General features: G+C 57.7%; 4 protein-coding genes across 4 annotated transcripts; all 4 read right to left on the reverse strand.

Annotated features, from left to right (window-relative positions):
- LINJ_31_1370 (hypothetical protein, unknown function) lies at positions 1 to 1,554 on the reverse strand (the record flags this gene model as incomplete). The annotated part of the gene is made up of 1 exon (XM_001467393.1): positions 1 to 1,554. The coding sequence occupies one exon, from the start codon at positions 1,552 to 1,554 to the stop codon at positions 1 to 3; it is 1,554 nt and encodes a 517-aa protein (XP_001467430.1).
- A 6,973-nt stretch (positions 1,555 to 8,527) lies between these two features.
- Positions 8,528 to 9,544, reverse strand: LINJ_31_1380 (conserved hypothetical protein; the record flags this gene model as incomplete). The annotated part of the gene is made up of 1 exon (XM_001467394.1): positions 8,528 to 9,544. One exon carries the CDS (start codon positions 9,542 to 9,544, stop codon positions 8,528 to 8,530), a length of 1,017 nt encoding a protein of 338 aa, XP_001467431.1.
- A 1,023-nt stretch (positions 9,545 to 10,567) lies between these two features.
- LINJ_31_1390 (conserved hypothetical protein) lies at positions 10,568 to 15,010 on the reverse strand (the record flags this gene model as incomplete). The annotated part of the gene is made up of 1 exon (XM_001467395.1): positions 10,568 to 15,010. One exon carries the CDS (start codon positions 15,008 to 15,010, stop codon positions 10,568 to 10,570), a length of 4,443 nt encoding a protein of 1,480 aa, XP_001467432.1.
- A 1,200-nt stretch (positions 15,011 to 16,210) lies between these two features.
- Positions 16,211 to 18,832, reverse strand: LINJ_31_1400 (hypothetical protein, unknown function; the record flags this gene model as incomplete). The annotated part of the gene is made up of 1 exon (XM_001467396.1): positions 16,211 to 18,832. One exon carries the CDS (start codon positions 18,830 to 18,832, stop codon positions 16,211 to 16,213), a length of 2,622 nt encoding a protein of 873 aa, XP_001467433.1.
- Between the last annotated feature and the right edge of the window lie 204 nt (positions 18,833 to 19,036).

A 19,036-nucleotide genomic window follows, 5' to 3' on the forward strand; every position in this document is an offset into this window, starting at 1 on the left:
TTACAAGGCAAAAAAAGAGCTCAGAGAGACGCTGGAAACGCTTCCGGAAGCAGCGTACTCGGTAGCTGTCGCTGAGTTCCGAGGGGCAAGTTGTGCCGGCAGGGTGCCCTTCGGCGGCAACACAAGAACGTCAATGGCCTGATAGCCCCACCCCTTCTTCGTCGCGATTGCCCTGCTCAGCAGGTTTGGGTTCTCTTCCACAGGTACGCCCAAGTTGTTCAGCATCGCTGCAGCCTCCTTGTCGTCCGAGGCCTTCTCCATCAGCTCCGCCGGGACAAACACCTCGACCTTGAACTGTACCCGCGACCCGGCCGGCAGGTTCACAAAGCCCCCGTTCGCCTCCATGTTCACATCGCCCGGCGAACGTTGCAGGCAGTTGTAATGGACAAAGACATCGCCCATCGTGACGGGTTGGCGGACGTGCGGAACACCCTTAATGTAAACGACGTCGTCCCCGTTGATTTCAGCACTCAGTGCCGCAGCGGCGTGCACATCACTTGCGAGAAGGAGAGGAGCGTCCTCGCTCGCCTTACCCTCCTTGTTGGCGCCGCTGCCTGTGTTGTCCCGAGGTCTCGCGTCTGGGGTGTGGCCCTGCTTCTCAGACGTGCTGATGGATCCTGGCGCCTTCGTCTCCTTCAGTTGCCTTGGTTTCAGTAGCGGGATAAGTTTGTACGTGGCGGACACGAAGCCGTAACCGCGGATCGGGTTGAAGCGCTTCACACGACCTTCGTAGTGCACGCCGGCCTCGTAGCCCCTGCCAGCGTCGCCCTTGCGCACCACAGGTGTCGGGTGAGAGTCGAAGATGGGCCTGGCCGCACCGCTCGCTGGTGGCTTCACAATGCTGCTGTACTGCGGAGGAGGAGGCAAGTTCGCCGACGGTGCCGATGCCGACGCGTGTACAAGAGCCGCACCCGTTGAAATAAAGCTGCCCGCGGCGCTAAAGGATGGCGGTGCTCCAGGGAAGCACTGAGGCGCCATCTTCGACGTAGTCGAAGCGAAGGAGAACGAGCCAAGCGTGTCCTCGCTTATAGTGGCCAAGGCGGGAAGCTGCGACACCTCAGATATGCCCCCAGTTTGATAGACCGCCACGCGCGCCGCACTCACGTTAAGAAGGCCACCGCCGCCGGGCAGCATTGAGTAAGTTGAACTGCCCATCGACGCGCCAGAGGCGGTGTACGCAAGCGTGGCCCCAGAAGCCATCATGACGGGGGCGCCGGTCGCGGGTGCAAAGGTCTGCATCATGTAGTTAAGAGGCATCGCTACACCAGGACGACCCATGATGTACATTTGGTTTGGGTCCATCATGGAAGGCATGACAGAGGCTGCCGCCGCTGCACCCTCACCTCCTTGCGCGATGAGCAGCTGCTGGGGAGGCGTGCCCAGAAGCGTATTTGTATCGAGCGACTGCGAGGCGGGAGTCGCCAGTGAAAGCTGCATCATCGTAGGCGTGGCACCCAAAACTGGAGCTCTAGCGGCTGTAGGTGGTGTTGCTGTTTGTGCCGCCGAGGCAGACGCTATGGACGGAGCGCCGTTCGAGGCAGCCGGAGAAGCCATGGAAAGCCAGTACATGGTCAGTGCGAGGGAGATGATGGACAATGGTTGCCTGAGCACGCAAGGGTGACGTATCGCCTGTTGTTGCCCGTCGTGAATGTGAGGTGAGCCTGATGCGCTGTCGCTTCCGTATCGTCCAACTGTCCAATCCACTGGCGAGGTATCTGCGCCTGTGCGTCCGTGAAGACACGCTCAAAGAAGTTCAAGTGAAACACGAAGAAGGTGCAAAGACTGGACGCGTAAAAACAAGAACAGGAAAAAAAGAAGCCCGCGAAAACACCGAGTCTGCGGAGCAGGCAGCACCACTGGAGAATCGAAGGAAAAAAAGTACAGGTAGCGGTGGGAGAGGGGTCTCGAGCGTTTGGCTAATCGAACTTCAGAAAAAGGAAACAGACAAGAGCGTCAGATTCGGTGCGCACTCTCCCTCTTGCCTCCTTGAGTTTCCTCGATTCCAGCGTAAAGTGAACAAGCGAGGGTTGTTCCGTTGCACAACTCCGGTTGGCCCTACGCGTGTGGTGAAACGCAGTGCAGGTTCTGAAGATCAGAAGCGAAGAGTAGCGATTCTTGTCCTGGCAGCGCAGAGGAAAAAAAAGCGTAAAAAGAGAGAGCGGCGCGCACGCACAGAGAGGCGTCCTACTCAACAAGCAAAACCACAAGAGGGGCGACGAAACTTATTTGCAGTTTGTATATATATATATATATGTGTGTGTGTGTGTATCCGAGGTCGACCAAGGCAGCGCTAGAAGAAGACGGGCAAGACGAAATACGGCGCAATGTGGCGAAAAATAAGACGAGAAGGAAGAGAAGGAGCGAAGAAAGAGAGAGAAGAGAGAAGACACAACCCACAACATGAAGGACGCGCAAACCGAAAGAAGGCCGAAGAGGAAAGCGACCGCGCGAATATGTCAGCCTTCGCAACGCTCGCCTTCCGTTGATGTTGCGCGGGTTTTTGTTGACTTTCTCCTCTGTTCTCCGCGGCGCTTGAGAGAAATTTCTGCGTGCGTCTGAAGAGGGGGAAGGGGGAGGAGGGGGGAAGAGGAAGAGGAGGAGACGAGGAAAAGCAGTGCTAGCTTCAAGTGCTCTTCGGCGAAACGACCAACGGAACGAAACCCAAATACATAAGCAAACACAGAGAGAGGCAGACAGTGAAAAGGTAAAACCGGGGGGAGGGTCCATCGAACGGGCGGGCACAACACAACACACACCAAAACAAAAAAAAAGAAAAAGCAAACTTTTTCTGCGTTACACGGACAAAGGGAATGGGGGTGGGAAACAGAGGAGGAGGGAGTGGAGGTAGATGTGATGGTGATGGTGGTGGCGCAGCAGAGGGGGGAAGAGGCGAGGAATAACAATAACAAGGATACACGGAGAATAGAACAGCACACACTCGCACAAACAGACAGACAGAGCCTTCTCACCTTCACTCTGGCTTTTTATTGGGTGTGTTCCTTCGGGACAGAGGTGGAGGCGGGGGTGTATTTGCTTAGCGCTCCAGATGAGCTGCTGTTGTTTCTTTTTTCTCTTAGCTTCCGGTTACAGTCGTTGCCCTTCTTCCTCCGAGCCAACAAGGCTCTTCCTGACGCACTCACGAGCCACTGAAAGGAAGGGCGGAGTAGTATGCAGAAGACGAAGAGAGGGTGGGCTGGAGAGGCACAGAGGCTGGTCGGAGGTGGGGAAAGGGTGAAGGACTCCCTCTGTTTTACCCAAGGGGGACAAGATAAGAAAACACCCACAGTCGAGGCCAGAGAAACAGAGCTGGGAAACAAGAAAGCACAGCTTCAGAGAAAGTAAGCCGAACGAATACGACGAGGAAGAAAAAGTATATATATGAGGAACTATATACACAGCACAGATGATGGAGGAAAAGAGATGAGGTGGGGGAGTAAAGAAGGCAGAGGAGGAGCTGCACCAAGATGGAGAAAAAAAAAAGAAAAAGAAAACTGTAGAAGAGCTGGTCGAAGCCCACGGGAACAAGACGGAGAGACTTTAGGGGTGAAAAGGGCGGAGATAGAGAGTGGTGTGTGTGTGTGCGTGCGTGCGTAAGAAAAGGGAGGAGACAAAGAGGTAAGCGATCCTACGCAACAACAACAGATATATAAAAAAAAAAACTAGGGCGAGAAAGAGTGGGCGCAGGCGTACAGGTAGTGTCGAGACGAACACGCGAGAGGCACAGCGCAGAAGCACCCACAGAAAAAAAAAACGAAAAGAAAGCACACCGCAAGCAGCCAAACGAATTTTACAGGAAAAAAAAAGAAAAATGAAAGTAGCAACCGATATAAACCAACAAAAAGATAACAGACAGAGCGGAAAGGGAGCGAGGAAGCAAGAGAGTGGGAAGGACACAAAGACGGACGATGTCAGCCGAGCGAACGCGAACGAAAAACGAGGGAGGGAGAGGAGTAACACACACAACAAAAACAACAAAGGAACGTAAGGAGACAGGGAATGAGCGCGGTTCTCAATATTCACAAAAGCCCACAACGAAAAACGAAAGGCTGATGTTAAGCGATGCTCACAACAAGACGAGACACTTGCGGATATTGATTTCCCTTCTCTTGCTTGCTTGCTGCGCCTCCCACACGCACAACTGCAGACAGTGACAGGATTGTCCGCTCAGCCGTGTTCGTATCGTTCTGTGTTGAAGCTTTCGTTCGGGGTTTTGCTTGCACGCAAAATTTGTCCCCACCACTACTAGAGGAAAATATAGCCAATCCAAACAGCCGTAAAGTCAAGCACGAAAAAAAAAAGAAGGGGAGAAAAAAAAATATGAAACACGAAGACGCAGCACAACACAGAGGAGAGCTAGACCCCAAACTGGATCGAAACAAAGGCGACGAAGTAGACAACGCGGGGCACTGAGGTGCGGACGGAAATACGCGAGCAGGCAAGCGGGAAGGGAGGGAGTGGAGCGTGGGGGGGGGGGCCACAGGCAGCCGAAGAAACGTAGGCGCGCACGCTCAGCAATGCACGGCAGCTGTCAGCGACAGGATAGTCAACCGCCGTGATGGGATTCGGAGGAGCGAGCGCGGGTTTGGCGTCACAAATCGAGCAGGAAAGGGCGGAGCTGAAGAGGCCGTGTGCACAAAGTGAGCGGGACGGGGAGGCGAGTGGTGCTCGTACTCGGGCGTGCTTGGAGGGAGAGGAGAGAGGGGGTGGTGTCCCAGTGCGTGTGCACGACCACAGGCACGAGAACACCACGCGACAGAGACCAGAGTCGCGATCCCTCCAGAGCAATAACAAAACACTTGTGGAAGGCCCGATCCGCTATCTGCAGAGCCATACAAAAAAAAAAAGAAACAGGCCGTCGTCAAGCTGAAGAATGAAAAAGAGAGAGGCACATAAAGGATGTGGTGGCGACAGAAAGCCTAACGGCAACACCGAAAGGACAGTCACCAAATCGCAAACAAGTGAAACGAGAGCCAGACAACAACAGAGCCCGTCTCTCTCTTTTTTTTTTACTGCCGCGGCAGCGGCGCCTGGAACTGATACGAAGAAAAGCAGAAGTAGGGGGATGGAAAGGGGCTCGAATCACAGAAAGCGTCACGTTTCGACAGAGAAAGAAAGGGTGAAACGGTTTTCGTTATCCTTCTATCTTCTGGCAGGCTGTAAAAAAAAAAGAGAGCAACAATGACAATCAGAGCCTAAAACTGTCAAAGAACAACAACGAAACGCAGGAGAGAGACGCATTCACGCGAGCACACGAAAAAGAATAAGTAAAGGAAAGAGGGAATGAGAAGTTCAACGTGAAAACGTCACTCTCCGGATAAGAAAAGAAAAAAAAAACAAGATAAAAACGCCAGAAAAAATGCGAGGGGAGGAAAAGGGTTCGCCGTGGTGCAAAACGCCCAACAGAAAAGGAAAGAAGAAGAAGCGTCCACCAACCCCCTTTTTCAAAAGCGTTTTTTTTTGTTTCCTGCTAAAAAATGAGGACTTTGTTCCGTGAGTGTATCGTTGGGTTTTTTTTGGCTGCCTTTTACGTTCCTTCGCTTCCCTCTCGTACGGTGGAATTTGGCCAGACCCGTTTTTTGCTTGTTGTGTGTGTGCGTGTCTGTGTACGCGCGCTCACAGAGGGTTTATGTATGCGTAATGGCCGATCGAACGTTTTGCTTGTCTTTTGGCGTGTGCCCGGCGATGGAAGGGGAGAGAGAGAGGGGGAAAGCGGGGAGGAGGGGGAGGTGCAGCGGGACGACTCTGCTGCTCTACGGAGAAAGTCGTGCGCTGCGTAACGATGATGAAAGAGACACGGTATACGAAAGTCAAACACGAAAGGAGCCACGGTGGCGATCCTAGTGGAACGAAATTAAAAATAAATTTTAATATAAAAGAAGACGTGAGAGTCTGCAGCGAAGGCACTCGGCAGATACACGGGGACGGGCAGGGGAGGCAGAGAGCCGACTCCACAACGATTGGGAATAAGAAGAACTCACGCGCACGAACAAGAAAACAAAAAAGAAAAAAGAGTTGGAAAATTCCGTGGCGTAGTTTGCGCCTCCCTCGTTCTCTGCCTTTTGCGTATGCCCCTCTTCCGTTTTCAGTGCTTGACTCTGCGACGCTTTCCTGGCGTAGGGATGCCCCTTTGGAACGCGTTTGGGTGGGAATGGGTGCAGGTGGCAGAGTAGGATGTGCTGAACGCGGGTGTCCACTGTCGTTTGACTTCGCTTCACGTACTGCTGCTCAGCTGCCGTCTCGCCTGCCTGTAAATATGCGCGCTGCGTCTCGGTTTCCTGCTCTATCGTCCTCTTCCAAGGGTGAGTTTCGTGTGATGTGGAAAACGGGAAGCGGGACGACAGGGAGGGGCAGGCGTGTTTGCCACGGCGTACTCCTGTCGTTTCTGTGCGACGGCTCGGTCAATATTTGGCTTCCGCCTGCAGGGTGGAGCCTTGGTAGGCGGCGAGCAATCGATTGACGGCCCGGAGACACACACAAAAAGACGATGAGGGAGGAGAGATCGAGAGAGAGAGAAAGTTGGGGAGGGGGAGGAAGGAAGAAGCGAGAGAAACGCACGCAAGAGGACACTCAGAGATATTGACAGAGAGAGAGCGACAGGCACACAAGAAAATGGCGGAAGAGTGAGACAAAGGCAGAAAAGATCAGAGAGCTGTGCGGATTTCTTAGCGAGGCGCGACGCGGACTCAGACGCAAAGACAAGGACGCAAGACACCTACGAGAATGCGTGAACGGAGGAAATCCAGAGAAAGGGGTGGGGGATGACGAAAACAAAAAAGAGAAACAAGCAAAAAAAAAGCAAGGAAAGGAGAATCCAGCGAGGCGAAAAGGGCACGGAGCCGTGACTTCAGAGAGAAAGAAACGAGGCGTAGAGCAGGCGCGTGGCGAGAGGGGCAGCCAAGCAAACAATCCTGATCCTCTCTGCGATGCTGGTGAGAGGAGACGGAGGTAGAAGGACGAGAAGCGGACGGTTCTTCGGTGAAAAGATTACAATATCCAAAAGACAAAAAAAGAAAACGAGAACGAATCGCACAATAAAAAGAGAGAAGACGGACGTGCTGTGAACTACACAGAACAAAGATGTGGGGAGGGTGTGGGTGTGTTGGGAAGAGGGAAGGGAGGGGCCCACGAAATGCACGGAGAGATAGAGTCCGCGATGGCAGGACTGCGGGGGTGGGGAGGCGACACAGAGTAAACGAAAAAGGGAGGTCGCGCAGGAGCGGGCGTCTTTCTTTGCGTTCTTCAACGTTGTCGCTGTTGTTTGGCTGTCGTTGTTTTTCTTTTTTGTCCGCCTTCGCTCTCTTCCTCTGCACAATAACACCCCCAACACGAAGACAGACGGGCCGCGCTGGACAAGGGGCGTCGGCCCACCACGTTTGCAGACCAGCTGCACCTTCCCTTTGTTTTCTTCGCCTTTTTTTTCTCGGGGAGAGGGGGAGGAGGAGGGGGGTCAAGCAGGGGCAGGAGGGGGCAGGAGGGGGCGAAGACGACGTGGAGAAACAAGGCAAAATACACACCGAGAGAGGCGGTGTGTAAAAGGCGGAATAGTGGAGCAGAGCCCTTAATGTGCGCGGTCGACTCTCTTGTGGCTGTGGTGGTTGTCGCAGTTACGAAATGAGTACGGATGTGCCCCTGAGCAGCACACACGCGGAAAAACAGGAACTTGGAAGAACGTGCCGGCTAAGCTGCAGTCGTGCGCGTCATCAATGTCGCTGAACGCTCCCACCTTTGCCTTTTTTTTCTTCGTTGGTCCCCCTGCGGCAGTGTTGAAGAGAGTGGGGCAGGGGAGGCGTGAAGAACGCTCGACTGGAGAAAAAGAAAGGGGTGAGGAGAAACGGAAACGGAAAAGAGGGAGGCCCGCAACTATGAGAGGAGACAAATCGAATCAGGCGCCAGGTCGTTGTGCGTATGTTTGTGTGTGTGTGTGTGTGTGTGTGTGACTGTTGGTGGTGATGTATGTTCACTCTTATTGATCTGCGGAGTACGAACACAAAACCAAAACGGAGATTAGTGCATTTGTTTGTGGTGCGAGAACGGAAGAAGAGTTCGCGTACGCTTTCACGTGCGCACGTATAAGAAAGGAGAGGAAGCAGCGCGTCCGTAAAGGCAAGAAGAGGCGTGAAGGAGTGCTAGCAGCGGCTGTTAAGAGTGGTGTGAACAGGTACGGTGAGTTGGTGCCTGCGCAACTCGTGCTGGGAAGACCCAGTGACCAAACGATCCATAAGTGGCAAAAAACAGCGCGGGGCACGCTAAACTGCAACCGCTGCAAGCACAACATCCAGTTTAGCGAGACGAGGCAAACGTGCTTCTGTGCAGCTGAATAGGTCGCATAGACTCTCCTTGAGGGCTTTTTGAGGATGCACATCAGAAAGCAGTGTTGGAATTCAAAGAAACGGGACATCGACAGAACTCTGTCCATGGACCTCTAGCAGAGTAAAAAGCAGTAGAAGCGCTTGCACAATCTCTGATGATAAACTTCTCCAACGTTCTCTCTCCCCCACGCCACCCCACCCCTCTCCTTCGGTATCTGTCACGAGAAGCCGTCAAAAAGGTCGCACGCGCACCTCTGGCACTGCCGGAGCACGCCTCCACCAGCTCCACTTGCGGCGTCATTCAACGCGTCATGGTACGCCTTTTGCTCTCGCTGCTGCGCTGCGTCGGCTCCCTCAATCTCTTGGCAGAGCAGCAAGACCTGGCGTTTCAGATCCACGCGAAGGGCCTCGAGCCTCGCTTGCTCCGCAGCCTGCTGAGTCTCAGCGGCTTTGTGGGCAGCCGCCTGCTCAGACCGCCGCCTCCTCGCCTCAGAGCGCCTATCTGCTTCACTGAGAAGAGGCACACTCCCAGTGCACTCGTCGCCCTCAGCGTTTAGCTCTTCCCCATTGCCGTCGCTAGCTAGTCCTGACGCTGCAGCAGCTTCATGGTCGCGCTTGGCTCCCAGAGGTTGGTCATTGCCTGCGGTGGAGTCTCCGTTTGGATCGGTGGTCGTATCAAACCGGCCGGCAGCTTTCAGTGCTGCTAACTCTGCCTTTAGCTCCTCCAGATGCCGTGTGGACGCCCTCAAAGCCTCTGCTTGGGAGACACGCCCCTGCTGGAGTTGCGCAAGCTGGCATCGAAGATTTTCCAGGCTGTTCTGCGGCTGCAAAAACTGCGCAATGAATGCGTGTACCTGTGCCGCTCGAAGCCCGTACTGTCGACGGAGCGCCTTGACGTCCGCTTTCAGCGTATCCACCCGCTCGGTGAGCTTCACGCGGGGCTCTTTCAGATGCTGGATGTGGGCCGCCGTCGCGGCAATGGCCTCGCGTTGATGCCGCGTGTGATGCAGCATTTTTAGCTTTTCCGCTTGAAGTGCTTCCCGTCGCTGACGAGTGGCGCTGTTGGGGGCGCTGTCCGCTTTTAGGCAGTCCACCTCTAGCGTCAAATCGCTTAGCAGCTGCGCCGTTGCGCGGAGGCGCCCCTCATCTCGCTGGAGCGACTGCTGGGCTTGATCTAGCGCGTCGTGGAAGCTGCGCAGAGCATCTCCAGCGGCTGCGTCCAAGTTTCCGAGCATCCTGTGGCACTTGCCCCGTGCCAGAGCAGTCTCATAGACTGAGCGAAGCTGTGAGGACGTACAAATGTGGCTTGGCGTGCGTTGATATGACGGCGGTCAGCAGACATGGAAAAGAAGACGGAAAGAGAGAGACCGCCTAGGTGAAAACACAGGAGCTCTCGAGGAAAAGCCGCGATGAAGTGTCCTGTGGATACAGGCGAGTGCATCAATTCGAAGCGCAAGAGCAAAAGGGGCGCGGGTATAGAAGCCATAAACGCGAATAAGCGCACGGCATCAGAAGAAGCGCCGGCATAGGGCAGGCCCTGTGATCAGAGAATAGGCATTGAGCGACAGAAAGCCGGCACGCCGTCCATTTACACCGGCGCTGCCCCCTGTACAGCAGCCACCTCACGTCATATGTGAAATGGGGCACGTGGCGTCTTGGCGCACGTGCATCCTCGGGTGCGTGCTGCGTTCGGATACCGATTTGCCAAGCTCCCGATGCTGGTGCGTCCAGCTCCGACTCTCGGAGTACTGTGATCGGCTGCGCTAGTATTTACCCACATGAATCCCTGTGCAGAGCACAAGATAGGCAGGTACACACTCTTGCAAGAGCGAGAGAAGAGCCAACAACAACAACCAAAAAAAAAACAAAGGGCAGAGCGAAAATGGCAAGCATGCACAAACGCAAGAAAAAAAAAACAGAAAGGTGTGGGGGGCTGGGCTGCACTCCACGCAGATGATCCGCCACGGACGAAGATCAGAAGCGCTTCGCTGTTTGTCGGCTTTTGTGTTGGTGCCGTTTGGATGCAATAAAAGTGAAATAAAATGACGATGGCGGTGATGTCTAAGATGGGGTTCGAATAACGAAACAACGTAAAGGTACAGACAAAAAGAAAAAAAAGGGGTGTGAGATGGAAGCGTCGCAAGGTCGTCGTCTGTTCGGCTGTGCGGCAAGTGCCACGTGAAGCAGGGGGCACGGCGACGCACGTCCTTCATGGAATCACGGGCGCGTGCAGTACCAAAACTACACCGTCAGTGGCTTCAAGAATCGATTCCGAGCAGTTCTAAAGCGCCACCAGAGGTATTTACCTCGACACACGGGTAAAGAGAGGGCGACAGAGACACCTCCGTAAACGCAACACCGCACTCGACGCCGTTCCATGAATAGCTGATCGACCGCTCATCTGTGCGGAGGGTGCAGGCGATTTCGTCACCGGCCCGCGCGACGCACTCTGGCCTCGGCAGAGCGCGTGTGTGCACGGGTGAGGAGGTCGTACGCGCATCCGTGAGAGGAGCCTCTACGCCGTGTGTAAAGGTTACAGAGGCGCCCCGGTCACGCCTTGGCCCCGCCCCGCCGCCGCAGCGTCGCCCTGCCGCCGCCGCCGCTGCCGCTAACCAGCCCTCATACGTCGCATCACAAATATCCTGAGCAGGGCAGAAGAGGCCACCGTTGCGCAGGCTGAGGTAGTAGCAGCCCCTGTAGCGCAGTGCGTTTCGCTTGGCGCCGAAACTCTCCATCGGGATGTAGCGGTCCGCAAACCCGATGAGGATGTCGCCGCCGCCGCCACTTTCGCAATCGCTGAGAACGCGAACGATGAAGCGGAAGATGTGCTTGAGGTGGTAGTGCCCCTTCGCCAACATATGGGAAGCGTAAATTGTGTGGCTCACCGAGCCGATGGCGGCGCAGCACACATCCAGATCCGAAGCCTCGTTCGCTGCGGCGGAAAACACGGGGCGCTGCACGCGGTGCCCACGTTTGCTCAGCAAAAGCCGCCCAGCACTGCTGCTGAATTGCAGTTCCACCGTAGCACACAGTCCCGCCCCATTGCCGCTGCTGCCGGCACCTCGAGTGGAGTAGTACACCGAGGTAGCAGGGAGCTCAGAGAGCGCTGAGATGACGCTCGCGCTGCTGTCGCTGCGGTAGGGCTGGACTGCAGAGGTAGACGTCGACAGCACCATAGACCGAGGAGAGAGCCCTCGATACGTCGACTGAGCATCGCCTCTACTGCGCGCGCCCGGTGACAGCTGAAGTGCTTCAGATGGCAACGATCGGCTCCGCTGCTGCGGCTCCGCGTGCTGGTGTGAGTTCGCCGTGGCATGTCCGCGGACGTTGATGGAATCAACTCCAGCAGAGCGAGGCGGGCTCTCCGGGCAGGTGAGTATGGTGGGGTCAAAGTAGCGAGCGTCTAGCGCGTGCGTGGCCTGGGGCGAGCGCGCGCGCCCCGGCGCGCCACAGGTGCCGGGACTTTGTTGCAGGGCTACAGGCATCCACGGCGGTTGCGGAGGGTCTCGTGGTCGATCATGCGTGCTTCCCACTGGCAGGTTCGTCGATGACGCACCAGCGACAGCACAAGCTCCCCCTAGCTCCACCGAATGCCAGGATTTTTGCTCAAGGTGATCGATGGCGGATATCTTGGAGTAGAGGGACAGAACGTCCAACTCAAGCTGCTCGCGAGCTTGCCGCTCCTGATCCAGTGCCGCAATCGCCCACGCGGTGGAAGTCGCCCCTGTTACAGGGGCCGGTCTGTTTGCGGAGAGGAGAGCGTCGGAAAGATTGCGGGACACGCTGGCGGTGCGCTTCGCTTCCAAGGGAGACACTGCTCGAATCACCGTTTCCGTGTCTCTCGTTGTGGTGTGCTGCTCTATATATGTGCCCGGCTGTCGGCGCATCAACCTGCGTGCCTCAGCGATCGCGTTCTTCTCAGTGTCGGGCTTCGCCGCCACCTTACGCTCCTCGCAGATGCGCTCGTACTCTTCTGCCAGCACCGCAAGCTCCCGCAAGGCTTCGTCCAGCTTTTTGGTGAGCTGCTTTGTTTTTTTCTTGTAGTGATCAGCCTGCTGCCTCGATGCGTCGGCAGCGGCGGCCTTTGCGGCCGCCTCCTCCTGCGCAGCTCGCTTCTCCTTTTCCAGGTCAGAACAGCGCTGCTGCTCGCCACCAAGTTGACTGCGAAGAGCCTTGGATGCTTCCTGATGCCCTTGCGCGGAATCTGCGGCGGCGCGCAGCTCGGCCTTCACTGAGCGCAGCTCTGTCCGAACTTTCTCCAGCGCCCCAGTCAGCTCCATTTTCTGGGCCGCCAGCGCGGTCGCCGCCTTTTCTTCAGCTTCGGAAGCGCGGGACTTCAGATCTCGAATCTGCCGCACGCATGCATCTCGGTCATCCTCAGCTTCTTGGAGTGCGGACTGTAGCGTGGTCGCCTCCTCGGTCCGCTCCCGTGCGCGCTGCCGCAGCTCACTACACTCGGCTGTCACACTCGCCAGCTGCTCTTTCATGGAAGCTATCGTATCCTTGAAAATGGCAGTGGCCGCTGTCGTAGATGCAGGAGAGCCCGCCGCCTGCAACGCGATCCCCTTGGCGGCCTCTGCTGTTTCAGCGCGGCGCCGGACAGCAGCCAACTCTATCTCGAGCCGCTTGATGCGGCGCTCAGCATGTTCGTACATGCGCTTGTGCTCCCCCACCTGGGTTTGTGCCGCTGTTAACTCCTCCCGCAGGTGCGCCATCGCTTCCTTCTCAGGGGTGGCAAGCGTCACGGCCTGGCGGGGCGACCGCACTGAAAGCAACTGCTCCTCGCTCACTCCCTTGCCCGGTGCTGCACCCGTTCGCAGAGTGGCTGCAGCGGCATCCTTGCGCGCGGGCTTCCTTTCAGCTTTCTCGCGTGCCTTGAGCGTTTTGTTCTCTTCCAGGAGCGCACCCAACCTTTCGCGCTGATCACGCACCGTCGTCTCCTGCGTAGAAAGTTGCTGCCGAAGATGCAGCACCTCCTTCTTCAGTGACGCGATCGTCTCCGCTGCTTCTGCGGCTGCGGCTGCAGAAGCGTCGCGCTGCTGCTCGGCTGTCTTCGCAAGACCAGCAGCAGCGGCAGCAGCAGAAACCTTCTCTTCCAACTGCCGAATCGTGTCCTTCATGAGCTTCTTCTCACTCTCTAAGCTCGACACCTTCGCCTGCAGCATGGCATCGAAGGAAGCCGAGGACGGCGCCGCAGACCTTGGAGTCATGACGGGGGTGGTGGTAACGCTCGTTGCGCGCGACGATGCAGTGGCTAGCTTCTCCTTCTGCTTTTCTAGCTCTCGCTGCAACTTATCCTGTACCTGCTCCGCCAAGCGCAGCGCTGCCTGGGCCTGCCGCAGCTCCCTCTGCAGTTCTTGCCTCTGGGCCAGGGTGTCCTTCTTGTGCGCCGCAAAAGCCGACTTCTCGCTCTCCAACTTGCCCTGCAAATCTTCGGTTTTCTTCTGCGCCTTCGCGGCGGCCTGCGTAGCCTTTTCCACGTCACGTGTGAGCCGAGTGAGGTCCCGCTCCTTGTCCTTGAGCACCTGTCGGAGCTCACGCAGCTCCGCTAGGGCAGCGGCCTCCGCCGATTTGGCATCAGCCGTGCTACCAGCAGAAGCGCCAGCATTCAAGCTGCCTGTAGAGGTGCGTGTCGTAGACAGACCAGAGGCCGCTGCAAGGCGACCTCTAAGAGCTGCCACTGTGGCAGAGGCGCCACCAGAGTCGGTGCGGCGTGGCGCAGTCGATGCTCCCTGGGTGCCATACGTCTCTGTCTCCTTGCTGCCTGCTGTTGCTGCCGTGTGGGCGATGTCCACCTTCCTTTTGGGTGCGGCTGGGCTGCCCTCCTCGTTATCATCGTTGCTGCTTAGGGTGCGCGTCGATGCGGTGGTGAGCGGCGACACAGACATTGTAGGCCGAAGAGCAATGTAGCGCCTCCGAGGGGTAGCAAGAGCACCGCTCCCGTCGCACGGGTTGATGCTCGATGGCACTTCTGGCGTCGTGGTGACAGTCCCCTCGGCCGCAGCATCCTTCCCACCGTTTGTGGGAGGAAACGTCGCCCCTGCACTTGGCTTCGCTGCTGCAGGTTTCGCGGTCTCTCCGATCACCATGCAAACAGATAAGGTGGCGGGCGTCCCGCTGTCGCTCTCGCCGCCACCCTTGGCCCCAGAGGACGCAGCCGCAGCGGCAGCTCCATTGACGGCTCTGCGAGGTGACACCGCTGGCCTCCTCCGCGCGTGCGTCTGATCAGGGCTTTCCAGCGGTTTCGCGGAAGAAGAAGAAGACTTGGCGCGTGTGCACGCCTTCTCTGTATCAGGCAAGGCGGAGGGCTCATCGGAGACGATATGCAGGCGTGCTCGTGCCTCCGTATCTTTCTCCAGCCGTCGCTGCAACAAAAGTGTCCTCCCGGATGGGCTCGGCGTAGACGTCAGGTCGGGGGGATCAACAGTTCGCGAGGCGGCACTGCCGGCGGCGACAGGAGCGTCACCTGAAGAAGCTGGTACTTCACCGAGTGCGCCTGATGCCGGCGTTTTCGTCGATGCCAAGGCGGTGTTCACTTCTGACGGAGAGAGAGGGCTCATAGGAGCCACTGCCGTGGCGGGGGAAGTGTCGAGCCCTTTCCTTAGTGAGCGTGATGCCGCTTGAGAGGAGGAAGTGTGCACCGGTGGCGGGGTGGGCGGCGCCACGGCGTCTTCTGAACGCCGTGCACTGGAAGACGACATTCGTCGCGCGAGTGTCAGTGAAATCGTACGAGACAGTGCAAAGACGCGAAAAAAAAGTCGATACCAACTCCGCTGTCCGCTAGAGCGGTATACGCGTGCAGTGTGCCTCAGAGGCTCTGCTCTAGGGGAGCTGTGCACAACGAGAGAGAGAGTGAAGTTCCCGCCCCACGTGCGCAAGAGAAGTGGTATGCCGCTCTACTGATATCTGTGTATATCTGTGTGTCGATTCACCAGCGCCAGGAAGATGTCGCGGAGACAGGAAAGACGAAACAAGAAGAAAACGAAAAACAGAAGAGAGCGCACGAGCGACGGCATCAGGAATTCACCGCGGCAGACACAATGACACATCGAGGAAGACGCGGAACACGATAGGTGCTCTACACTGAACACTAGAGCACCGCACACGTACACCAGCTGTGCGCGTTGGGCAGCCCAATTGGCGTTGGCCATTTGACGACTGCGACTCGCGCCATGGATGCGGCGCTTGGGAGTCGCAGTAAAAACGCGGCGACAGTCTTACCTCTGCTGGACTCGCTTTTCTTGCACGATGTGTCGGTGGAGGCAACGCCCACGCCTGTTAGCACTCGAAAGGCTGAGGAGGTGTGCACGAATGCAATATAGAAAAAAAAAAGGTGGCGAGAAGCGCACAAGCAACCAGCAACTCGATAAAGCACGACGAACGGGTCGCCGATCAACAGCACGGGAGTCCAGTGCGAAATGCTGGTACGCCATCACTACTGCGTTGAACACGTACCTCAGCGTCGTAGCCTCCATTTCCATCCGTGAGCGCTGCAGCGGCAGTCAGCGTGGGTTGGACGCTTAGCCAAATTTTCGCATGCCTCTGTCTTCAGCGACGCTCGAGCGGCATGCCTCCGGCGGTGGTGTGCTCTCATGAACCTCGCTCTCCGGCCCGTGCTACGGAAGCGCAGATGACACGTAGTCAACGTTGCAGAGCAGGTGGCAGGGCAGGTCGGCCACTGGATTGAGGAGGAAAGAGAAGAGCGCGGCACCAGTGGCGATGCGGACGCCAAGACGGACACCTTACGCGGCGCATTCAGAGCAGCACCGAACGGCGTGCCTGTAGGAGAGGGCGGGCTGTGCAGAACGCCGTCTTCATCCTATCCTGGCGCTGCTCCGTTAAATGTGTGCGTATGCTTCGAACTTTCTAAAGTCGCTTAGCGACGTGCCAAATCGCGCCACTTACTTCGCGCTCAAGTCAGGCTTAGTGTGTGATGCGGCTGCTGTAACGCCAGAGGACCCGCGCCTTTTTGGAGCAGCCTCGGTCCGACGTGGACGAGCAGGAGGTGACTCGGTAGTGCACGTATATCTAGCTGAGAGGTGCAGCAGAACGGAAGGAGCAACACGTTCGCCTTGCACAATCGCCTCCGTATCCGCATCGCCCTCCCAGCACGGCTCAGACTGCAACACCTCTCGGTCGCCCTCGCTCACAGAAGCTGAGGTGCGTGGCTGGATGCGCTGTACAGCATCCGAGCCGTCAAAGAGACGCTTTCCCGCTGGCGTGCACTCTTGCTTCGAACGCTGCAAAACACACGCTGCGGCACCCCCACGCGCTGTTCTTTCGGTCGGCAGATGCGGGGCGGCCGCAGATGTGTTACTAAAGCACGATAAGAATTCATCATCGCCGCCGACGGAGGACCGAGAGCGCTGGGAGCTCCGCCTCGGCCTCTCCAGCGGTATCTGGGGGAAGTGGTCTTGAGGCAGCGCGGCCGACGTGGCGTGCTGCGCCACATCACGGTGGTTTTGCACGTGCTGCAGCCACCGATCTGCCACGGAAGAGGACCGTGAGCGGGCAGCGCCTGTGCGGTCACTGTCAACAAGAGAAGCCCCTACAGATGGAGACGGCGCCTCGCGCCCAGCGGCCTTCCCCTCTCCCCGGACGGCGGCCCCATTCGACTCCTTCCCCTCTGCACCGTCGCGGAAGGAGGAGTAGAAGGGTGAGGAGGTGCGCCGAAGGTGGCAGCACTCCAGCGCCGCCATACAACTCACCAGCACACGATCGAGCGCCTCGAGCTCCTCTGTCTGCTTGAATTGCTGCACCTGGTGCTCCTGCGGGCTCGGTGACGCGGTGGGTGAGTTGCGCCGAACCGCGGGCTCCCCTTGCTGCCTGGCGCAGCGAATAATGGACTCCAGCTGCTGCACAATCGACTCTAACAGATCCAGCAGAGATGCTGTGGGCTCCCTATGTCCAGTGAAAACCGACATCAGTGAGCCACCCATGAAACTGAGCGGCGCAGTCGCCACGTCGTGGCCGCCCGCCTGCAGTTTCTCTCGCTCATCATCCGACATTTGCAGGAAGGAGTCGGTCGGCGGAACGGGAAAGTAGGGCTTCGATCGGCGGCGGCGATGATGGCCGGCCGGAGCACGTCTGCTCTTCGGCTGATCAGCGGTGGCCTGTTGCATCGACTGCAGCTGTTCTACAGTGGAGTTGGCCACGCGCAGTCTTTCCGTCAGCTCCTTCTGCACATTCTCGAGCTCCGCGATGCGGCGCAGCAGAGCGTCGTAACTGCTCGCGGTGCTGCTCGGCTGGCTGCCTTCGCGGTGGTCAAAGAAAGGCGCGCTCATCCGACGGCGCTCCTCTCGAAGCTGCGACACCTCTTCGCGCGCGCGGCCCAGCAGGCGCGTCGCGTCGGTGCTCTCGCGCTCTCGAACGTTGATGGCGTGCTCCAGCTGGGTATTCGCCTGTTTCAGTGCGGTGATTTGCTGCGACAGGTCGAGCACCGTGGTCAAGTGCTTCTCATGTTCGCGGTGAGACTGTGACTTGAGGCGATCGAGCTCCTCCTGCACAGATCGTGCCTCGGCCGCGTACTGACGAACGAGAGCCGCGCTCTGCTCTTGTTCGATCTCTTTCGCGGTGGCGCTCTCCGACGAGCGCCGCTGAGCCACCTCTGTGACACGCTCCAGCTGCAGCTGCAGGCTGCGGATCTCGACGTGGCATTCACTGAGGGCTTTTTCGTTGCGCGCGCGCAGCTGCGCCACCTCGCTGCTGTCGCACTCTAGCCGAGTCTTCAACTCCGCCAGCTCCTCTCCCATTGTCACACAACGTTGCTTGAGCTCCTCGTTGCGCCCTCGCAGAAGCTGCGCCTCGTCTTCGGCACGCTGCCGCCTCTGCTCCAAGAGCACCGTCGCCTCTTGCACCGCTGCCGCGAACTCTTCTTCCAGCTGCCGGCAGCGCGCCCGCAGCTCATGCACGGTGCGCAGCACGCCCTCCTGGTCGTTCTCGCGGTCAAACAGGTCGAGGGTAGTTAGCCCGATTTTCTCCTGTAGCTGGTGCACAAACTGTCGCTGCGCCTCCAGCTCTGCCTGTCGCTGATCTGCCAAGGCCTTTACCTCTTCGAGGTTCTTCGAAGCGAGTTCGGAGGACAGCCGCTCCGCGTCCTGGGCAGCCGCGAGCTGGCGCTCGAGAAGGTGAACTTGCGCTTCCAGCTCCTGAACATGGATGGCGCGCTCGTGCAGCTGCACATCCTTCGCCTCCAGGACACTCGTCGCCTCCTGCAGCGCTTCTTGGGCTTTGCTGATATCCTCCTCCGCCTTATCGAGCCGTTTCAGCGTCACCTCCGTCGCTTTCTCGGCCTCGGCACGCTTGCGCTGCTCAGCGTAGAGGCTCTCCTGTGCCTGGCGCACAAACTCCTTGCGCACCCGCGCGCGTGCCCGCTCTTCCCTCTCCTTCAGCTTGTCATAGAAGACGTCGCTGATGTACGCGTTGCTCGGCGAGATGCCAAGACTTTGGCGCCCCTTAAAGTCGCCACTCTGCTCTGCGCTCGGTAGCCCACCACCCGTGCGTGGAGTGTGGGAGGGGCTCATAGTGGCCTGCGCCAGGAGGTCCTCGCGGTCCTGCTCCGCCTTCAATCGCTCGGCTCTCTCCTGCTCGAGCTGCCGTTTCAGCAACTCCAGCTCGCGCTTGTGCCTCTCCTCCGCGGTGTTTGCGGCACGCCGCGTCCCTATCAGCTCCTTTTCAAGCTGTTGGTAGAGATGACGCAGCTCTTCCTCCGTTGCGGTGCTCTGCTG

The sequence above is a fragment of the Leishmania infantum genome, chromosome 31 (genome assembly GCF_000002875.2).
Source record: "Leishmania infantum JPCM5 genome chromosome 31".
Lineage (NCBI taxonomy): Eukaryota > Euglenozoa > Kinetoplastea > Trypanosomatida > Trypanosomatidae > Leishmania > Leishmania infantum.